Here is a 27832-nt window from a genome sequence, read left to right as displayed (position 1 = left end):
TCGTGTTTTATTTAAAAAACTCTTTGAGCTTTAAGAGAATGTACAAAACTAAGAAACTCAGCTGTAAAATGATGCATCGAGATGAAAACGAGAGGGATCAAGTCTAAGGCACAGAATAATAACACAACAGTATAGTATACGAGGACATCTACTGCAGCTACATGTATATATGTTTCCTTTTCACATTATATATAGTGTTTTCTTGACACTCATAAGCCCGTAACAAACTTGCGGCGAGAGTTAATCATCAACATGAAAATGAGGTTTGCTCTCTGCACGCTATCTGCTGCAGAGGTGCCGATCCAACCTCCGTATACACAATAACAGTGCACCATTAAGACGAGCCGCACATGACAGCACATTATCTTTGTTGGCGTTTGGAAGGGACATTTTTTTTTTTTCTGTAACCATTTAGCAAGCAGTGCTAATGAGGGCCAGCTAAGTATCATCACTTAAACAACATCAAAGCGGATCTCCAAGACAAGAAAATGACTCTGCTGGTGATTCACCAAACACTCATGTGGAGATGCACAGACTTACAGAGGGAGGAAACTGCCTTTACCCTGCATTAGTTTACCATTTCAACATGACAGCTCCTGATTCCCCTTTTTTGTATTGTGAGTCACTTGGGTTTGATACACGAAAGCCGCTTATGTGGCGACCAGGGTCACCATTTTTTAATTCCTTATCACGGCCTCTCGTGAACAGAGTGCAGTTCAACAAGTCACGCTCACACAGTCTGCATGTAAAGCAGCATCACAGAGACGACGGGTACCGTATACTGCTGACAAAGCCGTATTGTTAACACTAGAGGAGGGCTGTCATCGCAATAAAGACATAAGCTGAACATTGTTTATCTTAATGTTGCAGAAAACTGTACAGTAAGCTGGTCAGAACCTTTTTCTTATCTAGAATGAGAGTATCTGCGCCGTGTTTCCAGTCAACCCGAGGATTCAAATGCAGCCGAATCAGGAGCCAAATGAGATTCTTTGGTTAGCGCTTTCATAGATCTAACACTTCAAGCAACTGTTAGCTTTAAAGCTATTTTGTGCAGTTTCTCAGACATAGGGGGGAATTCACTAAGACTGAACTGTGGTGGCCGATACCTGCATAAATTGCGCACCATTTGCCCTCGCTATCTGCTTCGTCTCAAGGTCCGATTCACAATTGCACTTATGATATTCAACCGCAAACACGGCCATAAAGTTTCGCAGATCCGTGCAGTTTGACTGATCTCAACTCCATGCGCAGGTCGATGATGAGCAGGGAGAGGAGCGGGCAGCTCTTTTAACTATAAAATCCAGACTCAATAGGTGTTTACTAGTTTAACAGTCTGTAATGCAACTTCATTTTTTAAACATGCGCGCAACAGCAGCTCATCCATATAATAATCCCTGTCCTGCGTAAAGGCTCCAAAGTGTGCACGTGTGCCGGGGGTTGAGCCTCGCACAGCCCCGGACTGATTGGTCTCCCGATTCTAATAATACTGACAATATGTTATTAACAGAATGTATTTACAGACAGAATACATGTTTTGGTCACACAAAAGGTGGAATTGTCGTCATGATTACTGGAAACTCAGAGCGTGTTAGCCCAACACTGCGCCACAGTTAGCGGCAGTTCTCTGCAGACGGTATATTATAATGGTATAACTGCACTGTGCTGTTAGCGTTAGTGTTCTTTTTGCCAGCACACTTTAGGGCTTTTGACACTGCCAGTTCAAGGCGGGATTATTACGCCTCTGTTACGTTCCATCTTCTATGTAAAATGCACAGAGGTGGACCGGTGGGGCGTAGTCGTTTCGCCTCTGAGGTGTAACAGAGGCGAAACGGTGTCTGTGTAAACTGCGGAGCCGTCAGGGCTGAACAGCACCGTGTGTGTGTATCTGAAGCGCGCGCCGTTTGTTTACACCTTACGCACGTTTTGCTTTCGTAACACCAGAGCGCTATTTAAAAACACACACTGGGGCGGCTTCACGCTGGCGTTGCGCGGTCCAATGTAGAATGACAGAGGTGGCATGATGACGGCGCTGAGGCGGAACCGTAGAGTAAAAAAGGCTTTTGAGGTGCATCTGTCTTTTTATGTCATTTGCGCAGGTTTAGCAGGCGCAAATGCTGCGCTATCCTTTAGTGAATTCCCCCTTAATCTATTAAAAAATCCCTATTTATATCAAAGTAAAAACATCCCTAAAACACCTTTGGTTTCAGAGAGTCACAGATGATGTGACGTCCAGATTCACCTTTGATATTTCACCAGTTTCTACAGTAGATATGTGTAAATGAGCGTTGCAAAACTACAGTATGCAACTAAGAATGTGTGAAGTGTCACATAAATCCTTTACAGTGTAGTACAGTACGAAGACTAATGAAGTGAGCGTCACAAAAAACACTGATTTGGTGATTTTGTTTAGCATACGCGACACGTCAGTCATCAAAATGACAGAAAAAGAAGCGAGATATGATGAGACAGCATTCCTGATGTAACAATAAAATCTCTAAGGCAGCCTGTGATAATACTTCTTATGCAAAGGATAGAATACGAAACAGAAAATAGTCCTATACACTACAGATTTAACTGCGATTTTCATATATGTGGAGTTACTTCAAGCCCCTGCTGAGCTGGTTTTGATGTAGAAGCCCAGTGTCAAAATACATGAATCAAAGCATGCTTTACACAACCGCACACACACTCAACAGAAACATATGTCTACAATCACACACACCAGACACACACATATCCCCTCAGTCTGCTGCTGAATTCAAAAAGACAGCAGCAGCCGTTTCCTTCCATTCCTCCATCCAGGGTCCAGTTATCCCCCGCAGAGAGGCACCTATGTGGGGAAGCAGATGCCGCAGCACTCCATACAGATTTCCAGGCAATCCGAGGACTCGCAGCAGGCGTCCATGATGCCACAGTCCATGTCGTCGCAGGGGCAGTTGCAGTCGTCGCCCAGGTCGTCGGAGCAGCAGCAGCAGCAGCACGCCTCGGACGTGCAGGCGCCGCACGAGGCCTGCGCCACCACCATGTTGCAGAGCGTCAGGAACTCGCAGAAGAGGCAGGCCAGGATGCAGTGGACGCAGCAGTCTGACAGCCGGGGGGTGATGAGAGGTGAAGTAAATATTTGAATAAGTAGAAAAACAGAAACTAAACACTTAAATATACAAATGCATGATGCAAATTTGATTATCCCTTATATTAGAGCTTATTAATGAAAGCAGTGCATGCAGAGTGAGTGCATGCTCGGGAGGCTGGCAGTAGGCACGAGGTAAAAGAAGGGTCAGGGCTAACTAAGCAGGGGGATGAAGGAAGTAACAGAAATTCAAAGACATGAATTCCCCCCCTGCAGTTTTGATTAACGGACTGTTGAATAATTGTGGCATTATCATGCAAACTGCGAGGTTGATCACACGAAGATGATTAGCAAAGTCCAAGAGTCTGCACCGGTAAATAGGTGGATTAATGCGGGCAATGCTCACACCTCTGATTAACATTTAACCTCGGCGCAGACCCTCCCTAGCTTGTTGTTTCACAGCAATAAAGAAGCCCCATTTATATTACCAATAGGCCCATTAACCATCGCAGATGTGGGTCTGATTGGCTGAATTAGTTGCGTTAAAATGTATGAAAATTAACACTTTACCTCGAAACATGTTAGTAAAGCCATGCACAGCTAAAGGAGGATGCAAGTTTTCTTTAACTACAGTCAGAAAATCGTTATGAGTCAAGCTTTATAGGGCTGTCACATTTTTCAGTCGAAATTTCGATATATCGTTCGAACCTGGTGGAATATTAATAGTTCGAAGATGTGATCGAATTCATCTGCTTTCCAGAGACCCAGAATGCTGCCACGTTATACTCGATAACATGCCGCCTGCTACAAACCAATGTATGAAACTAACGAGCCGAGCCGATCCAGCTTCAGCATCCCGACCGTGGTCAAAAAGCACAGGGGAGACTTAAGCTGTGTCCCAATCCAGGGGCTGCAGCCTTCAAGGATCCTTCAGATGCGGCCGACAAATGCGTCCTCCGTTTCCTGGGCTGCGAAGGATCCATCGGGTGCAAACGAGATGGCGGGCTCTTACTTTTTAAATGTTAAAGCTTAAAATAAGAGGTTAAGTTATGTGATGTTAGTTAGGCCAGCTAGTTAGCCCGCTTGCTACCTGTTGCTAGGCGACAGGAGCGGCGCTTGGGGACGCAAGGGTAAGGGCCGGGAACAGCTGGTTACGCAAACAGGATATCCTCAGTAGATCAGACCGACTCATTTCAGTTCACCTTTAACGGCCTATGCGGGCTATGAATGGAGCATCCTCCGTAGACCGCCTCCTTCGAAGGCTGCAGCCCCTGGGTTGAGACACAGCTTTGTTGCTCTTCCGCTCCAGGGACGAAGCTATAGCTAGCTTCGGGGCTAACTCCTGTCACTCGCTCTACCACCCCACTCTCACAAAACAGAGCTACGCTTCGCACCTCAGAAGCTCTGTATTTACCACTACATACGACTAATTCTATATCCCATTACATCTATATCATGACAGCCCTCAAGCTTTATTTCCTGTACAGGTGTTACTTGCAGTGATTTAATCAAAACAACGAGAAAAAGCTTGTAGAATACAAGAAAGCAAGAGAATCTGCAGTGGTTAGGACACAAGGTGAGATTAAATACAGAGCAATGATTGACACGGATACAGCGCCGCACTAATAACAGATAAATGTACACAATTTATGCTGTCATCAATCATGCAGCTGCACACTACGACTTCTGTAGTTGTGTCTGAGCCAGTAAATCATATTAAATATCACTGGGTAAGTGCGCCTGGCACACTCTCCTTGCAGCTGTCTCCTTTTTGAACCGAGGCCAGCGCAGCGCCACTGCTTTGGAGTGTTAAAAAGACATGATGTGGATGTATGCAGAAAAATAGCATTACAAACAGGCCGCATTTGCATAACTTTCATCAGCCCATCTTGAGCTGTCAGAAGGGGCTGTTACTGATTGGGTTAGAGGGAACGCAAAAGGAGGAGAGTGTGGAGGACGGCATGGGAAGGCAAGCTGCGGACCGCTGGATGCTCATGTTTGATTAATCAAAGTAAAAGGGGGGTTTTTTTTTTTTTTTGCTATTTTCGCAGGCGCTCAGGGGGCTGCGGAGCTGACCAGAAGCAGTAGCCGTGTGTGATACAAACAAGATAGAGAAGGGAACATGAAACGAGTACGCGTGTGTGCGTCCGCGAGGGGGCCTGAAGTTTGAATGCATCTTATTATCCTTATCTGAGGCCGTAACACTGGGTGTGATGGAAGATGCATGAGAATAAATCCTTCGCTCGTGAGCACCTGATGTGGACGGGAGAGGAAGTTGCTGTCGGCCAGGTTAGGGATTTGTTTTATTGGAGAAAAACTAAAGTGAAACCATTAAATAGCGGCGTTAAGGGCTGGAAGAAAACAATCTTGAGGGAGTATTGTGGTTAATAACAGGGATGATCTTTAATAAGACAGCCTATAGCAGCAGTGATGTAGCCGTTTAGTGTAACGTAGAGCCATCAAAGTGCAACAATAACTGCCGCCCGGCCACAGCTCCCCACACAAAACCCTCAAAGTTCATCCTAACAAACTTTGAAGGACCCAGAGGGTATAGCCATGCCAGCGCTCGGGATGTAACAGCAGACTGTGAATACGATATAAACACAGTACACAGGCATTAAGCAGCGGCCGGCCATCTCAGCTATTCACTTGGATGTATAATTCAACACCAGCGATTAGTCTGGATCTTAGAGAAGCCAGCAAGGAGGAGGGGAGCGAGGCGAGGGAGGGGGGGGTCGTATACTGTACACAAGAGAGAGCTGGACGCAAGGCACATCTCCATGAAAACACAGAGAGAGACAGACAGAAAGGCAGACAGAGACAGAGTGAAACCAACCAACAGACAGACAGAACAGCACACGCTGACACCGCTCCTGTTTAATGTCAGTTTGCAGGGCCAAAAAAACAGCGTCCGGCGCCTCTGAGGAAATAGTTTGAGACATCTGGAAAGCTAACATCAAAAAAAAGGGAGCGGCATGACACAAAACAAGCTGGATGGGCCTCAGAGCGGCAAGCTGTGCAAAACATTCAAACTCACAAAGAGGGAGAGAGAGGGCGAGATGGCTAGACGGACAAAGATAAAGAGAGGGAGATTGATCAGGAAAAAAAAGCCTTGGTGGCCATGGGAATGCACAGTGGGCACACGCGGGTAAAGAGGGCAGAGGATGTGGGCTGGATAGCGGAGGTCCACACAACATGCACTTTAAAGCAGGCCTGTTTATAATGCATGACTGAGGGGAAGTGAAAGCTGGAGGAGTACAAACACATCTCAGCCCTAAACCTCTAAATGAGGCTAAAGCAGCTTGAAGCCCTTAACTGATTACACACAATTAACAATAACACAAACTGGATGACAAGCGTCGAGACAACCCGCCCCGCTGAACGAAAACAATGTGGCAAATGACTCCTCAGAAGCGGCGGTGTTATCACAGATTGGCTACGCCGCCGACGGCGTGTGCCAAGAAACACAGGGAGCAGCAGAATCCCCAGAGCTAGCTTCTGCTAGCTTACGCCTTTTATTTCCTGTGTTCAGGGGGCTGTTTAGGAGGCTAATTTCACAGGCAAACAGATTATGTTAATCCGTGTAAACATTCAAACAGCACAGCTTGGCTGTTTTCCGGGGGGAAATAAATAGTTGAGAGCGAACATATTGATTCTGAGAGCTCTCGCGTCGGCAAATAAGCAACACAAAAGCCATAATGAGACAGACTTGTTGAGCTGATGTTTTTTTTTTCTCCTTTTACACCCTCTCTCTTCTGTTCTTTAACAATTAAGACGTTGAAAACATGACGTGTCTGGAATATCTCTGGTGGATGCATCCCACCTGTTCTCAGGAGGTGTTGTGGATGTTTTGTTTTGATCGCCTGCAAATCCATATGATGCATATTTCAAGAAAAGCATCATCAAATAAAGATCTGACTGCCCACTGCCGCCTTCATTAAACATAAAGCGGACCATTGTGAATCTTTTAATTACATATTATTTTCCATTTTCTCCCTGAAGTAGAAGCACACATAAATACAGCAAAGGCCTTGAGTGCATGAGAAGGCAGGATTTGCCCCTCTACTTTAGAGATACATGCCTCAACCCTCATATTGTGCATGCTACAGAACACACGCATGTCCGCAAACACGCACATGTACAATAGTTGGGAGGAGGGATGCGACGGGGCCTTGTTAATGAGGGCCAGGGGTGGTGCTGACGGGATGTAGGGAGAGCCAGAAAGGGCCCAGAGAGGTGTGAGGGGCCGTGAAGGGCCCGAAGACGGCTGGTCACGACTTTTAATAGGCACCCCGTGCTCTCAGGCCTCGTTAGACGGTCACACCTATCTCCCCGATGGAAAAGGACCAGCCGGCCGCCTTCATTACTGGACTCACCTCGGCCTTGCACCTGACAAAAGTGACGGCTTCCCCGCATGGCAAGCGGACCCTCTGACTTGTTGTTAGAGAAAATAAAAGCCACGGGAGCGCAGTGAGATGTCATTTGGTTGGCGGGAGTGATAAATATGGGAGGTCATGCACTCTCATCATTAAAAGGTGAGAAGATGGAGGAATTTACTACCAATATCGAAGGTATTATTTCAGCAGGGCCCCTTCGACTGAGCACTCCCTTTGATGGTGATAAGACGCTTGACTCCAAAGAGATGAAGATGGAATAAATCAACAGACGTTGGGGTGCATTAAGAGAAGCATGCAGCCACGTTTAGAAGAGTTAGTCGGAGAGTGCAAGCGCGCGTAGGTTTCCCTTTACCTTGCGTGTAATCACTCACCTTCTGGTAAAGGAGGCTTCTGTGACCCGGTAGAACTGCCTTTGCTGCGCCGGCTGCTGTCACTGTTCACCGACAAGCTGGACCTCAGCTTCCTCTGCATCCTCTGCGACACAGGCGTGGACGGCTGCTTCCTGGGCTGCTCCGTCGTCGGCGCGGTCGGCGCAGCTCTCGACCCAGCCGTGGCACCCTTGCTGATGTTGGCGCCGCAGGAGCACGTGCACGTGGCCCCGGCCCGGTTCATCCCGGGGTGGATTCCGTTGCCGTTGCTCAGCGCGGGCGCGTAGTTGTGGAGAAAGTCATTTTGGTCCCTGGCAGCAGCGGCGTCTCCCCCGGCAGGCTCGGCGGGCACATGCTGAGCTTCAGACTGAGGCTGAGCTGGAGGGAGACATGGAGGATTACATTATCACTTGTGTTCAGTAAAAGGGTTGGGTGTGTAGCTTCAGTACCAGTACTTAAATCCGTATATAAGGACAGTTTTTCCTGTATTTCACCAATCATTCATTGAAAAACCTGCAAGCTCAGGCTCTTAAAACAAGAATAAAATAATAAAACTGAAACTTGAACACTACAAACATAACAGGCTACAATAATTGAGCTTCAAAAGGAATCCTGGTGTAATTTAAAGGGGGGTATTATGCTCATTTCAAGCTTCATATGTCACTCTCTCCAACACATGGGTCTGTATGTGACTGACTGAGTGACTGACTGACTGAGTGAGTGACAGTACTTTCAGAGCTGTGTAGAGAGAGAGTTGCGACATCGTAATGGCGGATCATGGAGCATATTGGACCTCCACTGACGCGACTCTGTCTACATGGCTCTGGATACTTTGTTCGGGGAGTAGGCGGGGCTGCTGCTGCTGTGTTACAGAGTTGTCGGCAAAGAGTAAACTTGACTTTGGACTCGATTTGAAATGAAAGTCTGCTGCTCTTGTCCTTTGGAATAGTAAACAGTGATGTCTTCCCATCACAGCCAAAGAAACACTTTCTCTAAGCTATCTTAACCAACTTGACGAGCAGAGCCATCGAGCAGAGCAGTGAAAACAATTTCCATGGCTGAGTTGCGTTCCTCCACTTTGTGACATCACAAAGTGAAGTGTATGGAGTCTGTCTGAAACCTGAAGCCGGGGATTACTCCAACATACTTTTACCGACAGATTTGAAACTTCACCCACATTTAGTTTGAACATCCAACGTTGTATATATGTCTTAAAAAAACAGCATAGTACCCCCTCTTTAATAACTTCCTTACAATTCCTTGTGTCTATTCATGGACAAAGAGTTGCGGATTCCTTCCCCCCTTAAACACTTGCTCTAACTTCATCTTAACTGAAACAACTTCGTCTGCACTATAGGCACCTACCTTTTCATACTTTAACTCGTATATAAAGTCGCTGAAGCTTGTGAAGTTAACTTCTTCCAAACCGAACACTAATGGAGACACACCAGCTCTCCCAGCTAAATAATTCTCAGCAAATCTTGCCACCGTTTCCCAACACGATAATATCGATCACATGGCAAACATTTCAACCCAGCACGACAGAAAGAACAGATAGATATAGGAACCTTATATGTGTGACAGGTTCACAAAAGCCACCGCTGCAGGCAGACAGACATTTGCGGGGAGCAGCACCCAGGTGAGTTGAGACAGTTGCACGAGAAAGAGCGAGATTAATGCGGTAGAAAGGGAAAGAGAGCCTGTGATACTGTGCATATACAAAATAGCTGCTGTCTGCAACAGTAATGATCTCCTTTCCTCTGAAAAGCTCAGAGATGGCCTCAACTAGTCTTTCTAAGCGCCTGTGTGACAGCCGGGGAAAGTCAGGAGACAGCGACCTGTCTGATAAGAAAGAAGGCGAAGGATGTGAGTGACTAAAGGAGGTGGCATTTTACTGAGAGGAACACCTGCACATTCAGCTCTACTGGGAGTTACTCCTGCATTACCTTCCCTGCACATCAGAGCCGCTGTGCGTGTGCACGCGGCGCCAGTGCACGGTGAACTTGAGAGTTTGTGAATTATTCATCTCTTTTTAAGTATGTCTGTGTGAACTATCCTTATTCTTTCTCCATACTTCCTGTATATACATTAAATATATGGTATCGTAGCGACCGGAGTCTGCCTTATTCAACAGAGTGTTCCCACAGTTGTCCGAAAATCAACAAATTTTCCAACGTGGCAGCAAATTTTAATAAAGAACTCTGTAATTTCTTCCCATCTTTGTTTCCTTTCTGTCAGCTCACCAAACAAGCGCAATTACGGTTAACAAGAGAGGGCGAGAGTGTGGGAATCAGGGCCTCGCGCCTTTTTAACAACACGTCACCCTGGGAGAGGCCGGACGTGAATGTGGATGTAAAACAAAGCAATTAAATACGCACGCTGGGTTTCGCCTTCTCCTCATTCAGGCTTCTGCATGCAGCTTGGATAAACAAATATAGACTTTGGGGATCAGGATTTCATGCAATTTGAATTAGACAACTGGGCAGCGCGCGCTAGAATTCATTATGCAGTGATTTAAGAGCAGGTTGATGGATTTTTTCTTTCTCCAAAAGACAGAAGCTTTGCAGGCCGCCCATGACAATGTGGGGTGGGACTAAAGCGGGCTAACAAGGACTCAGAGTTCGCCGCATCTGTTGTTGTTCGGTTTTACCCCTGACAGCTGCTTTTTGTGCTACATTTTTCACTCATTTTAATAGATTCACCTTGCATTCACTCCCTGGTGTTTGCAATTTACGCTGGAAATCTAGGGATACATGCACACTGCAGAACGCTTCTCGACATATCAACACAGTAGGCCTCATTTAGATGGCCGAGGTTCGTTTTGTGCAGCTTGTAAATGTGTTTCCCTGTTCATATTAGGAATTAGGGTTGTCATGATACCAGAATTTCAAACTTCTGTACGATACTTGTAAACAAAAAGAACATACTCGGTACCTGTTTGGATACCACGGCAACCAGAAAGAACTTGTTTTTAATTTCCCACCTTCACACAGCGCTGGTACAGAAAAAAGTAACTACAAACACACACCAGCTCATTTGACATCCTGTTAATAGTAATGAAAATATTGGATAGACCCATATTAAAATATTATAATACCATATTTAAACAGTCAGCAGGTCGGGACTAAATCCTCTCTGCTCTGTGTGTCTGTCTGCAACAGACACAACCGTAACTTTTGCATCTTTGAGACGTGACTTCACAAAACGTCTTAATTTGCCGTTGTATGAATGAGAACAGTTCGCTGTGTCGTTGTTGTATAAGAGCTGCAGGTGTGAAGTAGGGCGGACCAGACAGACACTGACATAGCTAACATAATCTCACGTAACTTAACCTATTAATTTAAAGATAATTTGTTTCAAAGGCCCTTTGGGTTGTTTAACATTTGTTCCACTAGCTATCCAGGTGAGTTGAAATCAAAGACGTTCGTAGACCCGATGGATCCTGAATGGCCCGGAAAAAGGAGGACGCATTTGTTGCCCGCATCTGAAAGAGCCCTCGAAATGGGACAGCCTTCGATGCGCCGAGGTGATACAATCGGCCTTCAAAGGCTGCAGCCCCTGGACTGGGACACAGCTACAGATAAAGCGCAACTCTGCCCTTTAAAAACTAAACCCTGAACCTTCCTGCGGGGTTGTACCAAGTGTAGGCGCGTTGGTTTGTTGTTGAGAGCGTAACCGCTGTGAAACAAGCAGAAAATGTCTTATTTCTGTTTCACTGCTTTATTGACATGAACGGCACTCACTCACTTCACTTCCTGCTTTCTCTCTTTTGCTCGCGGCAGCTTTGGGTTGAAAATCACACTGTAGATCTGTGTTTTTGTAACTCCTTTTAGTACTGTGGAACATAAAAATAATGAAGATTGTATCGTTTCAAAACACGCGGCCTCGAAAAGTATCGAAAACTTTGACAAAAGCTACCACGAGCTCAAGAAACAAACTGAGCCGCAACTCTGATTTATTGCCAATTTGTGTTTTAATATTTGTCGAATTCCCAATTTAAAATTTGAATTCAAACTTTGGTGATTTCTCACTTTGTTTGATTCCACAGATTTTGATGTTTGAGCACTAAAAAACACTGGCTGACATAAAGGCACTGACAGGGGAAATCCTTGTCTACAACAATAACTAACTTGTCCAAACTCATTTGCAAAGACACCATGTAGACGCACACACAAACACAGCTAACACAGTCTTGGTGAATATAACACAGACTCCTGTCAAGAGGATCACAGTTCCTTAACAAATCAGTCACCTATAACATCTGGCATAATAACACAGTCCTTTGTCCCATTTAGGTTAAACGAGCAGGCCGCACAGTCTCACACACACTCAGATATAAACACGCGCTCATGCACAAAAAGGCCAAAGTCGACTGGGAGGCATAATTACCTTTCCTTTTTGAGGAAGTCAAGCTTTCAATTTAGCAAAGTATAAATAGTCATTAAGAAACCACCACGTAAAACCCAGAGAGCACGAGCGGCGACTCGGGTTTCTGACACACTGCAAAACCCTCAAAAGTGGTTCAAGTGTGCGGAGAGGCGGCAGGTTCCTGGATCGTCTTTATTTTTATCCTGATGAATACGCCGACTAAGACGAATGGACACAGTGGAGTGATATTCATAATCATTGATCATGATAATGATGATACTGTCAAAGATGGCAATGACAGACTTGTACAGTCACTGGGAGAGAAATGAAGACATAATGAGAGAGAGGAGGAACACAGTAGGTCCTGTTGGATTTGTGCTACGCTGGTAAGTTGGGGGATGTGAAACTTTTACTGTAAGAGCACCGCAGCCACTCATTGTGCAATTTTGCATTGTATTAATCAGTACAAATTGTAGATTTTACTGTATTATAGACATTTTAGAAGTGTGTGGACAACTTCTAAAAGCTTTAACTTTGGGTTCACACACATTAGACATCAAAATAAATTACTGCACGAAAGGAGAAGTTGGGTATTTTTAAACCTGGGCTCGATTTTTACAGATTTGGGCATCGAAATGACTCATAGGAGCAAAAACTTTTGGAAGCAGTCCAGTAGCTGTAGCTGCAATACAGCTGCAATGGCTGCAACATAATCCCCTGGGCCAATTGCGCCCAATCAAAGTATGTCCACTAAAAGTGCTTGTTTTTGCCACTGACAGGCTCAGATTGTTACCCCAGGTGTCCGACAACATTACGGAAATGATCCCTACAAAGATCGTCCTTTTTTTTAAAAGAGTAAGATCCTTGTGTAACCAGAAACAGAAGTCTCGCTCTGAAATCCCGCGGGAGGTGAGATGTTACCTGAACAGGACGGTAGAAGCGTGACTTAGAGTTGGAGAGAGGATTTGTTTACGTACAGGACTGCCAGCAAGATTATATGATAAAGCCATGGCTGAATATTTACCTGATCGACGATGAAGATGAGGCTTTTGAATTCGATGGCCAGGGATGATACCTCGGACACTACACAACGCTGTGTAACCACGTCGGAGGATTTCCCCCTCTGATCAACAGGGCTGTGCTGTAGACTTTGTTTCATGTGCCCAAAGTAACCTGGAGGAGGCGGCCAAGACCGCAGGGACCAAACGGGCAACTATCCATGAGGAAGTAGCCCTAACACATGCATGTCATTTCTTTACCTAGAAATGTCACTGCTTCTAGTTACACAAAAAGGATCTTTCTCTTTAAAAAAAGAACGATCTTTGTTGGGATCATTTCCGTAATGTTGTCGGACAATCTGAGCCTGTCAGTACTTTTAGTGGACGTACTTTGATTGGGCCAGAGGTTACTCTGCAGGCATTGTGGCTGTATCGCGGCTACAGCGGAGGACATCTACTGGATCAACTCCAAAAGTTTTTGTTCCGATGAGTCATTTTTTGTCACACAAATTCATAAAAATAGGGCCCATGTTTATAAATACTGAACTTCTACTTTAATAAACTTTATGAGCATAAAGTGTAATTCTCCATCTGAGGATTCAGCAGATAATTGCAAATAAGAGCTGAGCCACATAATAAATCCTGAAAGAGCAACACAGAAGCACCGCTGCAGCATCGTTCCTACAGCGCAGCAGGAAACACAACCTGCATCAAAATTTTCTCCCAGATAGTTTTTGTGCAGAGACAGGTAGGTAGGTGTCCTGAGATAACCGAACGCACACAACCTGACAGGCTGCATTAAAACACCATGTTATGGAGGAAAAACTGGACACACACATGCACACGCGCACTTCAAATTGGACTTGTAACCTCCCTATTCCGAGTACATCAACAACTGTTGAGAGTGTACATTTGTAGTTGAATAAAACATGGTACTCCCCTACACACGCTGTCACACACATCACAGGGGAAACTAGGGGGTGAGTGGTTCTTGACTGTCTAAGCAGCATCCCAATTTGGTCCCAGCTACCAGTAGCTGACAGCCTCAAATATCTGGGGAGCATTTTTAAAAGGCCAGTGTTTGATGGATTCATGAAGAACACACAAATATAATTGCCATTTGTCACTGAGTCTTCAGCGGCTGTGCCACACAGGGACCGAGCACCGGAGTGTCTGGAGAGCGCTGGAGCTGCGCCGGAGCTGTGCGGGGGATCGCTCTGTATGTAAAACTGAGCATATAAACACCTCCGTTTTTGTCACAGAAAATAGGTCCTACAGGAGGGAGCTGGAAATTGCACCCAGAAGACACAAGAAAAAAGAGCGGGAGTATAAATATATGTCACAAGCCTACTGCATCGCGCGCACAGAGGCAGACCTACCAGGAAGAAATATGCATGCATGCATGTCAAATATAACAGAGCTGTATAAACAAGAATCTAAAATAGTCAAGAACATGAAAATATAACACAGAGGTCAAACAGGGCGGCGTGGAGGCTCTCATTTGCACACACGGCTGCGCCGGGACTCGCAGGTAAGTCAGGGAGAGGATTGAACAAGCGCGCGAGCTGTGTGTTTCTAAAGCTCAGTCCTTTTTAATATTAATGCACCAGAGACAGAGAGGAAGAGGGAGAGGAGAGACGAAAGGTGTTTGCCGAGGCTTATTAGAATGCCCATCATAGCGAGCATACAGTTATTCAAATGTCACATCATGTCAGCCAAATAAACACCACAATCCAGATCTTGTGTTTATCTCCTAATGGCCGTTATTACACAATGCTGCGAGTTTGTCAGTGCATGGAATATGAGGCAGGAAGAGGCACCTTTATTTTCCACTGTAGCATATACAGTGACAGCTAGCTCTAACATGCTAATTCCGCTAACACGGCCTGCGTTTTGTTTATCTTTTTGTGCTTTGCATTAGAAAAACATGTATATTTTCTGCTCGACTGGCCGTGTACCTGCATGATTGAAATGCTAATTTGTAAATGTGCAATGACCTAGCCAGACTCCCCTTACCACCACCACTGCAGCCGCCGCCGCCGCCGCCGCCGCCTCCTCCTCCTCCTCCTCTCTCTGCCAAAACAGCCTGAGGTATCATCTCTCCTCCTAACAAACAGCAGCGCGTGGAGCAGCCCCTGCCTTTCAATCCAAAGGGATATATTTTCTCATTAGAAATTATACATCTTCCCTGGCCATATTTATAGACGCAAAACCAGGGGAATTATACTGCAGAGAGAGCGAGGGGGACAGAGAGAGAGAGAGAGGAAAATAGTACAATGAATGTTATTACAAAGGGCTCTGATTGAAATTTTCCTTGGGCGTATCAAAGCTTCGTTTACCGTTTGACCTTCCAAACTACGGGACAAGGACTTCCTTTATTGTGTGGGAAGACGCATCAGAAGGAAGAGACATAACTTGAGGATCATCATTCAAAAACTGTGATTAGCATCAACATAACACAGATATCAGCGCGTGAAATGAGAGCAAATTGGCGATGTCAACAAGCAACCAAGAGCTAGCATTTGGAAGAAAATTAGCCTCCTGTAGCGTAAAGACAAAGGGGCAACCTCCGCTGCTGAAAAATGAAGCCAATGCGGGAGTGCAAAAAAACTGCAGTTCCTCGAGTGGCCACTTGAGGCTCCGGAAAACAAGAAATAACATTACAGCAGATGGGAAAATGCCAATTTTTACAGCAGAAATAAACATGTTTACAGCCTGGTAGAAAAAAACGTTTTTGTTATAAAAAGCTAATTTTACTCTTCAAGATAAGAATTTTTTCATAACACACTTGTTTTAATTATATAAAGCCTTAAATCATAGGGGCCGGATCACTTGATTGACAGGTGGACCCTGCTGGCTGTCTGCTAGACATAAACAAAAACACTGAGCTTAACTTCACCTGTTTGTGTTGTTGGAGCCTTTAGAGGGACAAATAATCTGTCTCTCTCTGTGGGATATGTGGAACTTTCTGGTCTGTGCTCCAGCTTTTCAGTGAGTTAAATAAGTATTATTGCAATTATATATTTTTAGCACTACATAGCAGGTATACAGTGCTTGCTATAGCTGGCTTGTTAGCCTGTGCAGTGTTTATCACAACATTTATTTAATCGTCGGCCGGTAAATAGGAGTTAGAAGTTGTTGGCTTTCCCCGGGAGGGATTACAGCGGACTGTAGTGATGAGAAGATTGATTATTTTAAGTTTCCCGTTACGTGTCGACTCGTCGCTAACTCACCGGGCGAGCGAGCGGCGAGTCCACTACTTCTTAAGTCTGAAAAATAAACACCTGCAGTCAGTCACCGTCACACACAGAATCTCCTCTGTGGGAAACACGACGTTAAACTAGCATATAGCCTAGCTTCTTAGCCATAGCTGGCTGACTCATGCCCATAGTCCTAAGCCATACGCTTCAGCTCGGTCGCGCTCTGGGATTTCGGCAACCGCAATTTGGGCTTCAAAACACTTCTTTAGAAACCAATGGGTGACGTCACTGATACTACCTCCATTATTTATACAGTCCGTGGTAAAGACATGGCGTTTACAGACCTGACAAAGGCTAAGAGTAATGTCACTTGTTCCAAGAGATAAAAAATGTGACTCTGGACATCACACAGTAATCATGGCGATGTCAGTTCATACACACACGCTTGATGTTTTCTATTTATTCAAGATAAAATGATGATGAAGGCGAGGTAGGGATGGTGATGACCGCTGAGGATAGCTAAATTACCTGCTCTGATATTGGATCCTCATCAGCAAATGTGACATGCTCTACGTGTGTGTGTGTGTGTGTGTGTGTGGGTGTGTTAACCCGCAACAGAACTCTATTAGCTCTCGTCACCTGTCAAGGCTGATCACATTGTGTAGCGTCTCATTTAGGCGGGAAACATCACATTTTTTCGCCCTGTTTTTTTTTTCCCGTCCCCATATCCCAGGACGGTCGGTGTGTATCGCTCGGCTCGTTTCCAGCCTGTTTTTAATTCTCTGTGACAGTCGTTCAAATTTGGCTCCTCCAACCTGCTGAAGGGGGAAGCGACACGCCAAGACAGAGCTTCATATTATTGCCTCCCTCACCGCCGCCTCTGCGCAACAAAGAGAGAGAAGCAGGGGCGTCGGGGAGTCGCTAATTTCAAATTTTGCTGCTGATTGAGTGGAAAAAAAGAACCCCCTCGGACCTTGTTCTGCTTAATTACATTTTACAGTAGAAAAGGCAACTTGAAAGACAAGAGCTTGATTTGACGAACCTCTCAGCACACTCGGCGCACGAGCCCGGTTGAGGTGTGTGTGTGACAGGAGGAAGGGGGAGAAAGGGGGTCATCAATTATGCTTTGATTTCAAAACGGAACATTTCCCCAGATTAATATGTCCGACTGCTATCTAAATCATTGAAACTCCCAAAGAGATGCCATTCTCCCTTACATGAATCATGCTGAGGGGGAGTCACTCACACTCACCCCCCCTTCATTTCCAAGCTCTGACCGCAGAAGTCTCCGGACTCGCCACTGTTGTGTGGAATTTGGCACGGTGCTAATTTGAGTGCTACTAATGTAGCAAGACATCAAGAGGCGTTCAAAGCCGTACGACCTGGCTGCTGTGAGAGACTGTAAACGGAGCCTTTTTCCTCCTCGTCTCATTTCGGAGATGAATTTGTACGAGCCTGTTTCTGCATTAAGCTTTGTCAAACGCCTTTTATTCTCCCTCATCTGTTTCTTACCATCCGAGAAGAGGGAGAAGGAGTGTTGTACAAAAAAAAAAAAAGAAAAGCAACTGAGTGCAGTATCTTTAAAAAGCTGCACATCTTGCACGGATTTAGGCTTTACACGGCTAGCTACCGCAATTTCTAGAAAGATCAATTATGACGTGACTCAGAGCAGGCCTGAGGGAGCTGCCAGGCTCCATACTCCAAAAACGTGCTCCACCCTCTCCTCGCTGACGACTCAAAACAAAACCAGAGCAACAGAGCGGGGGGGGGAGGGGGAGGGGGGGTATTTTCAGTTTCAGTTACATCGATGACTCAAATATTCCAGCGGCTTCAAAATCTCCTCGCTGAAGTAGAAGTTCCACAGGAAACTCGCTTGTTTGAAATGCGACATGTACATGCACATGCGCACAATCCTGCTTGTACACAAAAGGCAAAAACTTACTGTCAGCTACACATGCCGAATAAATACTGTCTGCAGCTGATCCACAAACACTGCTGGAGTCAGAGATGAGGATCTACCACTCCCTAAAAGCCAAAATAAAGCCGAGGTCTGTCTCCGGGTCAGAGAGGGGATAGGCAGTCTATCAAAATACCCCCACATCTAGTTCCTTTATTTGCTCAGTATCAATCTCAGCATTAACCCTCTGCTAATGGGACAGCTGTGGGTCAGCGCCTCGCATCTTCGGGATGCCAATCAAGGCCTTAAGCTGAGAGATCAGCCTTCGGGACAGAGGTGCTCGTCTGCCTCTGAGTGGCTTTTTAAACACGGAGACGCCCGTATCGATTTTAGCTCTAGCCTGAAAGAGAGGAGGGGGCGGAGGTGGGGTTGAGGGGGGGGGGGGGCCTGTGTCGGCTGTGGCTGTCTGCGAGTCTGGACGGGAGCCATCCTCCCGGTCCCCGGTCACCCTCCGCTGATCAGGGGGGGGCTGACAGAATGACCTCGCAGAAAGGCACTGAACCTGCAAACACGAAGGGGGCAAGAGGCTGGAAGCTCGAGGGGGTCGGGGCTGGCGGGGGCAACATCAGCAGAGATCTAAGTAATAGAAAAGGGTTTTAACCTTAATGTTGGAGCCAAAACCCTGTTAGAGGCCAAGTAATCCCCCCTGCGCTGCTCTCATTTGAACTGGCTGATTTTTTTCACTCTCCCCTCGCTGTGAGCGGCGCAGAGGCCGTCCTGTGAGGAGTCGGTTAGGGAGGCGGTAAACAATGAACCGGGCAGTCCACCTGCGTTTTCTGTGCTAAAAAAGAAGTGGTTGCAATGATGAAGAATGCATCATTTTGGCTTCCCACGATTAAATAAACATGATTGACGGTGGTATTGGCGTTTAATATGCGTGCTCCCGCCGTAGAAAACTCTGCTGCATATCAGCAGCACCCCCAGGGGGCGATAGAGAGGTTTTAGCTTCACTTCAGGGGGAGCTGACATGTCATGCCATTCGCGCCTACCTTGCAGCTGCAGTTTGGAGTGGAAGAGTAAACAACAGGGATAGCTCAGGAGAAGCAAAAGTCAAATTTCTTTAACGGCTCATCATCGGTTGTCTTGAGGCATGAAAAAATAACATGCAAAGAGTGCATGAAACCTGTGTCTGAGCCGCAAAGCAAAACACCAAACTTGCTCAACCACCTGGATAAACACCACAAGGTGCAGTGCGATGAGTGTACAAGGCCAAGAGGAATAACGTCACTACTTCCTGTCCTTATCCATAACAGCAACGCTGTCCACCCGTCACTCAAAGACAGATTGAAAAGCCCTGACATATTGTTAAAAAATCCACGATCATCAAAAAAGAATAATAAAACTATCCACAACATAAAATCATTGTTAAAGTTGTTATCTCAAAGATGTCAGTTTCGTTGTCTTTGGCGGCCCCTATGGCGATAAACGGTAATTGCGGGAGGACACGTCCCAGATATCCAGATAGTGTTGGCTCCAGTTGTAACTCTTGATTTTCCTTGACTGTTTGCCTTCATCTGAGCGTCCAATTTGTTTCTTTTTCTTTAGATTTTCACTTATTTTTGAAGTTGTATCTGTAGTCATCGCTCTTTTCTTTGTTTGTTCAGCCATAGTAGATTACTGTTTGCTCGCAACAAGACTGGAAAAGCAGCCGCTTAGCTCCGCCTACCCTCTCTGACAGACCAACCACTGCTGGGTGATGGAAAACGCGTCACTAACTGGGCGCCGCTTGTGATTTTTTACACGAAAGTCGCCACAGACTGTAATACTGCAAATGCAAACTTTCATCAGTGGGCCATATAGGCTCAATCACCACTGTGTTAACTCGCTGATAACAAGTGACTTAACAGACATTTATTTAAATGAAATTGAGATTATTACTTTAATATATCATCTGTAATTTCCAAATGCGGTATTGCTAATTTTAGCAGGTGAAAAAAAGGTCCGGGTATTTCTCCACCATGTGCTGCAAAAGAACTATTCAAACAAGAAGGTCAATTGGTGTTAAAACAACTTGGACAGATTGCTGTTAATATCCGAATGCTCTGCAATAAAAGGAAGAAAAACACACTCTTCCTCCACAATCAAAGTCCATATATGTTCTCCAGTATCTCGCATAAGCACTTAAAAGACTGCAGCCCATGAATCGAGGTACGCATGTCTAATCATTTGGCTCAAGTATTTTGAATATCTTAAAAAAAAAATTAAGAGTGAATAGGCTCGGGCACTTCGGGTAAAATATGCTAATTAACACACTTGAAATTTCCCATATGAAATCTATCTGCACCAAGACAATGAGAAAATAATTACAACAGAGGTAGAATTACAATGGCCATTTTAATCAACCCCTACACTAGCATTTCACCCTATTTATACCGTTTTTGATTCCATGACCCACTGGTAAGTAATCACTTGAAAATTACGGTTCAGTTTATAATAGGTCTTTGCTTTTAGACACATAATTTCTGCAGAGACAGGGCTCGGAGGATTACGATGAAGATATGAATCTTGCATAACAACAATCAGCGTGCACTTCCTATAGAAGACGGAAAAAACATTGAGGGGGGAAAAGAAAAACTGGCGTGAGGTTAAAAAGTCTTTGAGTACTTGAGTAACTTTGGAAAATACGTGAGGCGACGCGTGACAGTCTGAGAATGTTGATTCAACACTTGGGCAGCAAAATATTTCAGCACCGATAATGAAAATGATGATGAGGAGGCACTTGCCCTTTGTTTCATCCTCTTCTAACTCCGCCAACCGTCTGGTATCATAACGCTTTATAGTTTTGTGTTTAAATTTTAATTGTTACACTGTCGGGGAATCTTTTCCTGCAGGAGAGGCACAAGTGTGACCATTTAAACAATCCCTTTTATTAGGGGTCACAAATTCCCTCGCAAAGGTCAACTCTGCACACAGGTAATAACCTTGAAGGTGTGCCGCTAAAGCGCCCAATCAGGGATTCACACAAAGGCCATACTAATGTCTTCCCTTAAAAAGAGTCATGTTATTTGACCTTCCTTTTCTCACGACAGAAGATAAAAAAAACAGACCTCTTCTTCAAAGCGAGTAAGGTCATCTTTATCAACCGGAGAAGCACTGAAAAAGTATTCGACAATCTGGTGAATAATGTGACGATTAAAGTCCTCAAACTGGTGCTGGGTGGCAGCAATTTATCCGTAGGAAGAGGCTGGAGAGCCCAGCTCCTGTTTGCAGGAGATATCAGCTGCTTGAAAACCCAGAACGGTCTCTTGAGGAATGTCTGTCTCCCCCACAAGATTCTCCCTCCTCCCCCAGGACGGCGGAGCCACAGAGGAACCCTTCTCTGACAGCGGCCTTAGAGGAAGGGCAGAGTTTTTACTCTTTTTTTGGTCTAACGAGCTGCAGTTTTTGGCAACCCTGGGAACCAGCGCAGTATTTTTTTTACCAAAAAGCTTTAAATGATGATTTCAGAAGTTGAAGATACAATCTCAAACTCTGTCTGTTAAGTCACTATCTATCAGCAAGTATATGGTATTATTATGGACTGGGTGTCACAAGCGGCACCCAGTTAGTGACGCCTTTTCCATCACCTAGCAGTGGTTGGTCTGCCAGAGAGGGTAGGCTGAGCTAAGCAGCTCTGCAAGCATTGCAAGTAAACAGTAATCTACTATGGCTGAACAAACAAGAGATACAACTTCAAAAATAAGTGAAAATTCAAAGAAAAAGAAACAAATTCGACGCTCAGATGAAGGCAAACAGTCTACAAACGAAAGCGAGGACAATCAAGAGTTAGAACCATGACAAAAGGAGCCAGCTGTTGTCAGTGGGTGGAGCCCAAGAGCACAAAACTGAAATGTTCGACATTGTATCTTTAAGTTAGTTCGTGTTGAATACATCCTCCTGAAAAAGCAAGCCGTGCTCCGAGAAGATTATTCAATACGAAGCCGCTGCCATGTTTGCTTTCCTGTTTTAAGGTTAAAAAGACAACTTGTCAAAACAATGTTCTCCTAACTGCAATAGGATCTGCGCTGTTATTACAACAATACAATAGGCTTCCTCTTGTTGTGAAAAGCCGCTCTCCGCACACTGTACACAAGCCTTAAATGGGACATCAGGGAGGGGGGAAAAAAACAGCGAGGGCCAGGATGTGGGCAGGAAGATGATTTCTTATTGATTTCCTGTTTCTGCGCTGAAGAGGGCTCTCAATTACCCGTGCAGGCAAGCGATCTGATTGGTCACCTCGACAAACAAAATCACAGTGAGGCTGTGAAAAAAAATAGGTTGACTTGAGCTCCTTTAAAATGTAAGATTTCCAAATTTAATTTAACCACAAGCAGGTGCGAGTATTGAAAGCGCAGAGGTTATCACAGCACAAATCTGCTTCCTTTTTACATGACTAATTTAATGTTCTTTTTAGTCACAAAAAGGAGAAGTAGCGCATCTTCCTTCGTCTAAAACTCCCTCACCAGACAGTCTGTGTGTGTGTATGAGAGAGAGAGAGTATGTGTGGAGGCTGAGGGGGGGTGACATCAATTACAACGCAAAACTGTTGTCACAGGGGCTTATCTGCTGAGATGAAAGAAAAGCATGCCTCCCCCCAGAAGTGCAATACTCCACACACCTGCCAAGCTAAAAGGACCTCTTGACAGAAAATCTTTTTTTTTTTTTTTTGCAACTGAATCTCTTTTTCCTCGCTGATTCAGTAAACAAGCCACCGGCAAGTCATTAAGCTTAATACAAAAAAAAGGGGAAAAAAAGCGCCCTGGAAAAGTTAACAACCTAGAAACAAAAGAACTGTTGTGGCAAATGCAAAAAAAACACAATTCTTATTATAGCTCGGCACTTGCATGGATGGAAGCAATCAGCTGCTATTAGCCTTCGCTGACACGTCTCACTCTTCTTGAGAAGAATAAAACACACAAAGCTTTTAGCTGGTTTCCTTTGTGACCTGTACCATCGCTTAGTATCAAGACACTCCACTGAACAAGAGGGCATCTCGACTTAATTTGACCTGCTAATAACTCAAGCACTTTAATGCCACGTGTTTGTTTGTGAAACCTTCCTGTGTCTGATCATCTGCATACAATAATGTGATTATTTAGAGTTGCAATACATTGTCCTAAAGTCAGATCATATCCTCACCCATAGGCCCTGTGGCGTCCCCCAAGGCTCCATACTCGGCCCGTTCCTCTTCCCCACGTATTGCGCTAGGCCACATTATTCAAAAACACATTTCATTTCCCCGTTATGCGGGCGACACTCAGATATAACTCCCCCTAGAGCCGAACAACTACAACAAATTAACTGACCTCAAAAACAGTTTTCAAGAAATGTAATCCTAAATGGCTGCAAACTTTCAACAAAACAGAAGCTATTTTATTTGGACCACAGCATTTGACAAATACTATTTCTCCTCATCTTGGCTCATTGGCGCCCTCCGTTAAAACTCATGCAGAAAATCTAGGAGTCACATTCGACTCAGGAATAAAGTTTGACAAACAAATCAATCATGGAGTAAAAGTAAGTTTCATGCCGCTCCGCATTATCTCCAAACTCAGATCGAGTCTCTGAACTTCTGATCCATGCCCTCATATCCTCCCGCCTTGATTACTGCGACTTCTTATATTTTGGTATCACCCAGTCTTTATCCCGTCTCCAGCTAATTCAAAATGCAGCAGCAAGAGTTTTGACAAGGTCAAAAAAAGAGGGTGCATATTACTCCCATTCTTGCCTCCCTACACTGGTTGCCTGTTAGCTACAGAAGTATTTTTAAAATCATGTTTGTTAACAAGGCATGACATGGATTGGCCCCTCCTACATCACAGAACTACTGTCCCCATATCACAGTGTCAGACAACTGAGATCATCTGACCAAAGAGATCCAGGACGAAGTGTTGCTTCAAAAGTCAACTTAAAACTCACTTATACTCGTTAGACTTTAACTGTGCCAGTAAAACCAGTACAGGTACTTCTCCTGAAGTTTTGCCATCATCTGTCACTACTGTTTATTAGTTTTTCTATTATTACACTAATGTCTACTTTTGCTGCTTTTTGTGTTGGTGCTATAAATCTTATTTTATTACCTTTTCTATTATTTCTCCTCTATTCTGTGTTTGTTTCCTTCTTTAGAACAACTGCGTTGTGTGTAAAGTGCTCTATGAATAATTTTGATTTGCTTGATAAAATAAAACACAGAACATATGCTCTTGGTGTGCTATAATCAGTAGGAACAATATGCCCCTGTAATGTTGCTTTAGCCTGATCCTGTGCAAACTTAAGACACTGTTAAAGGGAAAAATGCCTCCAGCAGTTGCCACAATTCCTTTCCGATAGGTAAATGTTTGGTACGGGGTGAAAACATTGCGGTTAAGAAGCAATCAGCGCGTTATAACAGTCGATGCCAGAACCACGAGGAGGATTTCCCCACTTCCCAAACAGACGGCTGAGGGTTGGAAGGAGAAAATGAAGACACGAGCCAAGTCTCGATGAGACAGCGAGCATGTTACAACTCACAAAAGACCTCAGTGCTATCTTGATGTCGTTTTAATTTGAAATACAGAAGCTAATACTGAAGTTGGCTAACTGGCCCTGCCTTGTGCAACAATATTCCCGGAGCGTGTTCATAAAAACACTAAGAAATTTGAGCCATTTAAATGTTACATAAAACATCGCTTCACACCTACTGCATTCAAGCCCAACTATCTGACTTAGCAGGCGAAATATGTTAATCATTCTCACTCTCCAATTAAACGCCTCATTGTTGTTTATCATTAAAAAAATAACACCACGATATCCTGCTGTCTGCCTGCAGCTTTCCCCGGTCGTTAAAACTTACTTCTTACAGGCTCGCGATAATTAGGCTTCTCCTCGGTCACGTGACTTCGTCCTTCGCTGGCTGGTTTCCTGGGAGACGGTGTACGTCCTGATGATTCACTGTCGCAGGCATCTAGGGTCACAAGCATTAAATGTTGGAAAACTTGTTGCACACAAAGTAAAGCAGCAAAATATTATGGTGCATAGTTAAGAACAGCGAGTGCTTGGGTTGTTTACTTTAATGTTATCCCATTACGAGCGCAACTGTTCTGAATTAACGTGTAAAGAACAGATGTAAACTTTTAAAGCAGGGTCAGCCACGGTGGACGAAGTATCAGAGACAGCTGGACGAGCAAGAGGTGCAGAGGCCGCTCGGCCTGTTTTTGCCAGAAAAAACACAGGCCGCTGGCAAATGGTTGCACAACATGGTGGGGCGGTTCAGGTGAAGGCCTTGCCAGAGCTCTGGATCTCATTTTCTCCCCTTCTGTTCCCGGGTGTGCTCTACCTGCCAAGCTGCTTCTTTACTGCCATAAAGGCTGCATTCATCTAAATTGGAAAAAGTATGTGGGCAAAGACTTTCAGCCTGATAGCTCGGCCTGCAAAAACACGAGCGACAGTTCCACTCATCCTTTTAAGCCCCGTCTTCTCACTGCTTTGCTCGTCGCACACTGCTGCTTTGTTCAGCAAACACACCTTCCACAATGACTTTATTCAGTGGTTTGGTGCCAGATCGCCTCCTCATAACCCACAGTTTTTCTCACAGCCTGCAAGTTTTTCAGTAACATATTGTTTCTCGAGCTGGGAAAAGAAAAATTGTCCAAGAGCGATTCAGCAACACGTTTATCAAAGCTTGATGCGTTTGCTCCGACGCTACAACACTCTCTGTTTGTAAGCAGTGATGGATCGGGGAGTGGAACGGATGGGCGCAGGCCAGCAGCCTGAGATAGATGTGGCACATATCTCAGCTTGCAGCTGATGTATGGTAGCGGCAGTTGCGTTAGCAGCAGCACTGTGTGATGCATCGCAGTATTTAGTGATCACAGTTAGAAATAAATTGCTCTATTCTCAGTACATCTACAGTCCCTTGAGAGGGGAAATCCAGTCTTAACTGCAAGCGCCTTTGAAGGGTCCAGCGAAAATCCATTCGCAATCCAGCAGCCCCAGTGATTGCTTACTTTGTCCTACTTTGCTATTTTTTGACAGTGCCATAATGATGCTTGGTATAAATAGGCTGGTTAACGGTTCATTGCTTGTTTGAAGAAAAATGAAAAGGGGGTGTGGGGGTAAGCTTATTTTACATGTGATAATCTTAGGGGCAACTAGAAAGTTAATTAAAAACTATAATTGGCTGTGGTTACTGTTAATAGTCACCAGGGCGTTTCTTCAGACTTTATTGAGGGGAAAAAAGCAAAAACATTATCAAGGCTTAACACTGGAGCACACAGATACTGATGTATACTCACATGGACGTAATTTAAAAAGACAAGGCTGATATTGTCCCAAGCAGATAAATCCTGACGTGCAGTAATCTGTTACGCACTCACTGATTAATTTTCTATATGTAGTTTTACCCTTGTTTTCTGCCATGTTTGACAGTACGAGCAACATGAGTTCTTGACACAATGTGTCACAGATATTTATAGCGGAGTTTAATTGCTTGTGCTCTCCATAAACATTCACTAGAGAGGACTTCAAGTGCACATAAGCAGTGCATTATATAGCAGAGATTCCTACATGTTTGGAAGTCACAGAGTGCTTGAACAGACATACTTTTAGCTTGTGAACCACTAAAAATTGGATGATCGACCCAATGAGATATACATTAGATGTTAGATGTGAACTTGTACAGAATCCTTCAAATTAATAAACTATAACTGCAGTTACATCTTGCAAATTACCTCTAGACTCCACTTTGACCCCTAAATGTAACTTTAACACCCCCTGCTATTGATCTCTGGCCTGTCCTGTGTGCCCTTACCTTGTGAGGGTGACAGCAGCGGACTCGTCTCTTGCTGGGGGCCTTTCCCTGGCCCAGCCGGCCCATCCGGAGGAAAGACGGTCTCCTTGGACATGAGACAGTCGTCTTTTTGGGACAAACACAGCAGAAGTAGTTCCTCCCTTTCCTCAGCCCTCAGCGCTGTGAAAAGCAATGCCTCATCATCAGCACAAGCTTTGAGACACAAAGTAACACCGTGTAGCTCATTACTCAACTTCAGAAAGTCGTCTGCTTATTCACACACCGAGAAAGTGACGTCGACCTGCAGTTAAACTTGGTGGAAATTTCCCTTCCCTCGCTTTTTACGTAAACTTGCAGCCACATGCAGCCCATTTGTTCACACACTCCCTTTTCCTTATCAAAACGCTACGGACGAGTGTTAAGTGCTGTTTATAGCTAAAGCGGACATATTTTTTATAAAGCATAACTTACCTTTCAAACATGACAACTCCCTCGCTTCAAATTTGACTTATTCCCATCCTTCCTTCCTCCTACTCGTTCCCCGAGACGCTGGGAAGAAAAAAACAAACCGAGTGAAAGAGTAACTCAGCGTCCAGAAACTTTTTCGGTAACTTCAGCAACAATATGTCCAAGTTTGTTCAGACGTTGTTGACGTATTTAAAATATCAATAACAATCCTCGCGACGCCGTCGACGCTCAGTGGCGGTAGTTTGCTGAGGTCTAAAACA

At 44.8% G+C, this 27832-nt stretch overlaps 1 protein-coding gene across 1 annotated transcript; it reads right to left on the bottom strand.

The window, feature by feature from the left end:
• mdfic (MyoD family inhibitor domain containing) lies at window positions 1-27792 on the bottom strand. The gene is made up of 5 exons (XM_069671209.1): window positions 27576-27792; window positions 27126-27284; window positions 25170-25280; window positions 7839-8213; window positions 1-3084 (listed from the first exon to the last, which is right to left on the bottom strand). Exons 2-5 carry the CDS (start codon window positions 27217-27219, stop codon window positions 2831-2833), a joined length of 834 nt encoding a protein of 277 aa, XP_069527310.1. The 5' UTR covers window positions 27220-27284; window positions 27576-27792; the 3' UTR covers window positions 1-2830.
• Window positions 27793-27832: the final 40 nt, after the last annotated feature.

The sequence above is a fragment of the Semicossyphus pulcher genome, unplaced genomic scaffold, assembly GCF_022749685.1.
Source record: "Semicossyphus pulcher isolate SPU_LCO1_2020_fin unplaced genomic scaffold, fSemPul1.0.p SCAF_20, whole genome shotgun sequence".
NCBI classification, from domain to species: domain Eukaryota; kingdom Metazoa; phylum Chordata; class Actinopteri; order Labriformes; family Labridae; genus Semicossyphus; species Semicossyphus pulcher.
Note: the sequence above shows the minus strand (reverse complement) of the source record. Positions and strands in the feature narration are given on the sequence as shown.

Excerpts from the sequence above, each read along its gene's own strand:
- mdfic (XM_069671209.1), bottom strand. The coding sequence starts at position 27,219 with ATGTCCAAGGAGACCGTCTTTCCTCCGGATGGGCCGGCTGGGCCAGGG. Across the intron at positions 8,214-25,169 it reads TTATCGCGAGCCTGTAAGAA|CTCAGCCTCAGTCTGAAGCT; the intron begins GTAAGTTTTAAC and ends GTCTCCCTCCAG. Across the intron at positions 3,085-7,838 it reads GAAGCCTCCTTTACCAGAAG|ACTGCTGCGTCCACTGCATC; the intron begins GTGAGTGATTAC and ends CCCGGCTGTCAG.